This window comes from Gekko japonicus, unplaced genomic scaffold (genome assembly GCF_001447785.1).
Source record: "Gekko japonicus isolate JY-2015 unplaced genomic scaffold, Gekko_japonicus_V1.1 scaffold3687, whole genome shotgun sequence".
Taxonomy (NCBI): Eukaryota; Metazoa; Chordata; class Lepidosauria; order Squamata; family Gekkonidae; genus Gekko; species Gekko japonicus.
The window spans coordinates 65,563-68,690 of NW_015171006.1; the positions used below are offsets into that span (position 1 = coordinate 65,563).

The following is a 3,128-nucleotide window of genomic DNA, read 5'->3' on the forward strand; positions in this document are numbered from 1 at the left end:
AAATCGTATATAAGTCAGCTTGGGTTCTACGTCTTTTCGTCTTGAAGTCTCTGTCTATTCTTGTGTTGTTACGAGCTGAATAAAGAAATCACTTGTTCAAGAAGCTGCCTCATCTTGGTTCAGAACAGGGTCCTACCTCCTTGGGACGGATTCAGGCCCATCTGAAGCAGGAGCTACGGCAAACAGTGGCACCAACGGGCCTCCTGCTACGGATGCCACTCCCCAACCACCTCAAACGCAGCACTCTTTGAAGGGGACTTGAATGGTATATTTCTGCATCGACTCGCCAATGGCTCATCCACACATGCACGCACACTGATTGCACTGCACTCAAGGCCCAGTCGCTGATGGTGAGACCCCGGCCTTTGAGGTGACCCGGGGACTCTGTCCACAGCGTCAGATCCTGTAATGGCCCATTTGCACACACCAATCAGCCTCGGATGTTCCAGTCGTGCTGCAACAGCCCAGCCTCTCCAAGAATAAAGCGTAGGGTGACCTAGGCATTGCAAACATCTGACCAAGGCAGCATTGACTTGAAGGAGGAGGAGGAAGAAGGGATCGGATTTATACCTCGCCTTCGCTACCTGAAAGAGTCTCAGAGCATCTTACAATCTCCTTTCCTTTCCCCTTCCCGCAGCAGACACCCTGTGAGGTAGGTGGGGCTGAGAGAGCTCTTTCGAGGACTTCCCGTAAGAGAACAGCTCTGAGAGAACTTGTGACTGGCCCACGGTCACACCAGCAGCTGCATTTGGAGGAGTGGGTAATCAAACCAGGTTCTCCCAGATTAGATTTCGCACTCCTAACCACTAAACTAAACAGGTGAAGAAGGAGGAGGAGATTAGATTTATACCCTGCCCTTCACTCGGAGTCTCAGAGCGGCTTACAATCCCTTTCCCTTCTTCTCACCACAACAGACACCCTGTGAGGGAGGTGGGGCCGAGAGAGCTCTGACAGAAATGGCTCTTTCTCTAGAACAGCTCTGACAGAACTATGGCTTGCCCAAGGTCACACCAGCAGCTGCATTTGGAGGAGCGGGGACTCAAACCCGGTTCTCCCACATTAGAGTTCGCACTCCTAACCACTAAACCAAACTGGTGAAGGAGGAGGAGGAGGAGGAGATTAGATTTATACCCTGCCCTTCTCTCGGAGTCTCAGAGCGGCTTACAATCCCTTTCCCTTCTCCTCCCCACAACGGACACCCTGTGAGGTAGGTGGGGCTGAGAGAGCAGGACTGCCCTTGAGAGAACAGCTCTGACAGAACTTGTGACTGGCCCACGGTCACACCAGCGGCTGCATGTGGAGGCGTGGGGAATCAAACCCGGTTCTCCCAGATTAGAGTCCGCGCTCCTAACCACTACACCAAACTGGCTCTCAACTGGAAGCTTATACCATCTCCCCAATCTTGTTGGTCTCTAACGTGACCCTGCCTGCAGCCCTCCCGTCCACCTACCAGGGATGGGGCGCCCCCCAAAGGTGATGTTGACATCGTAGTCGCCCGGTGTGAACGGGATGTACTCCACGCTGCAGCTCCCATCTTTGTTGTCCTTGCAAGACATCTTGGCCTCCGACGGGCCCTCGATGGCCAAGCCGAGACCGCCCGTTCCAGCACCCCTGCAGAGAAACGGAAGAGACCGGTCAAGCGCATTCGCACAGGATCGGCGTGCAGCCATTTGCAACGACTGTGTTTTCTGTGGAACGTGCACTATTGGGCAAATCTGGCTGTGGGTTTGCAGATCCTGTGTGCTTTAAATCTGGAGTTCTTTTGCATTTGCAATCTGTTTCGGTTCTCTTAATGGGACTGTTATAATATACAGGTGGGGTAGCTGGGTTGATCTGAAGCAGCGGAGCAAAATTTGGGTCCGGTGGCAGCTTTAAGATCAACACAGTTTTATTCAGGGTAGAAGCTTTTGTGTGCACGCACACTTCATCAGATACAATGAAATGGAAATGATCAGTCCAGGCTAGAGGAGAAGAAGAAAGATTGGATTTATAGTGGCTCAGAGCGGCTGACAATCTCCTTTCCCTTCCCCTCCCCATGACAGACACCCCGCGAGGTAGGTGGGGCTGAGAGAGCTCTTTCAAGGACTGCTCTTGTGGGAACAGCTCTGAGAGAACTTGTGACTGACCCAAGGTCACACCAGCAGCTGCATGTGGAGGAGGAGTGAGGAATCAAACCCGGTTCTCCCAGATTAGAGTCCGCGCTCCTAACCACTGGACCAAACTGGCTAGCCTGACCTTGTCAGATCTCGGAAGCTCTGCCTATATGTACGGACTAGTAATTTCCATTTCATTGTATCTGATGAACTGTGCAGGCACACAAAAGCTTATACCTTGAATAAAACTTTGTTGGTCTTAAAGGTGCCATTGGACTCTAACCTTGTTCTACTGCCATTCCAATGCATTTGAAAAAGTGTGCATGCATATGAAAGCTCACACCTTGAATGAACCTTTGTTGGTCTTGAAGGTGGCACCGGACTCTGAATTTGTTCTACTGCTTCAGACCAACACGAAATTCCACACAGGAACACAAATACATGAACCTGCCTTATACTGAATATACTGAATCAGACCTTGTTCCATCAAGGTCAGGGAGCTTCAGGGTCACCTAAGTCCAACCCCCTGCACAAGGCAGGAAATTCACAAATACTCAGAGGGAAGCGACTCTCCAGGGTCTCAGGCGGAGGTCTTTCTCATCACCTCCTGCCTGGTCCTTTTCTAACTGGGGATGCCACCAGGGATTCAACCTGGGACCTTCTGCCTGCTAAGCAGAGGCTCTGCCACTGAGCCACAGCCTCTCTTTACAGCTCTCCAGGGTCTCAGGCGGAGGTCTTTCCCATCACCTCCTGCCCGGTCCTTTTTAACTGGAGATGCCGGGGATTGAACCTGGGACCTTCCGTATGCCAAGCAGAGGCTCTGCCACTGAGCCACGGCTCCTCTTTGCAGCTCTCCAGGGTCTCAGGCGGAGGTCTTTCACATCACCTCCTGCCTGGTCCTTTTTAACTGGGGGTGCCGGGGATTGAACCTGGGACCTTCTGCATGCCAAGCAGAGGCTCTGCCACTGAGCCACGGCCCCTCTTTACAGCTCTCCAGGGTCTCAGGCGGAGGTCTTTCCCATCACCTCCTGCCTG

At 52.5% G+C, this 3,128-nt stretch overlaps 1 protein-coding gene across 1 annotated transcript in view; it reads right to left on the reverse strand.

The window, feature by feature from the left end:
- The window catches only part of FLNC (filamin C), a 96,550-nt gene that overhangs the window by 46,565 nt on the left and 46,857 nt on the right, over positions 1-3,128 (reverse strand). The window contains exon 22 of the mRNA XM_015419014.1: positions 1,451-1,611. Within this exon, the coding sequence (XP_015274500.1) occupies positions 1,451-1,611 (161 nt within the window). The remainder of the gene's footprint in view (positions 1-1,450; positions 1,612-3,128) is intronic.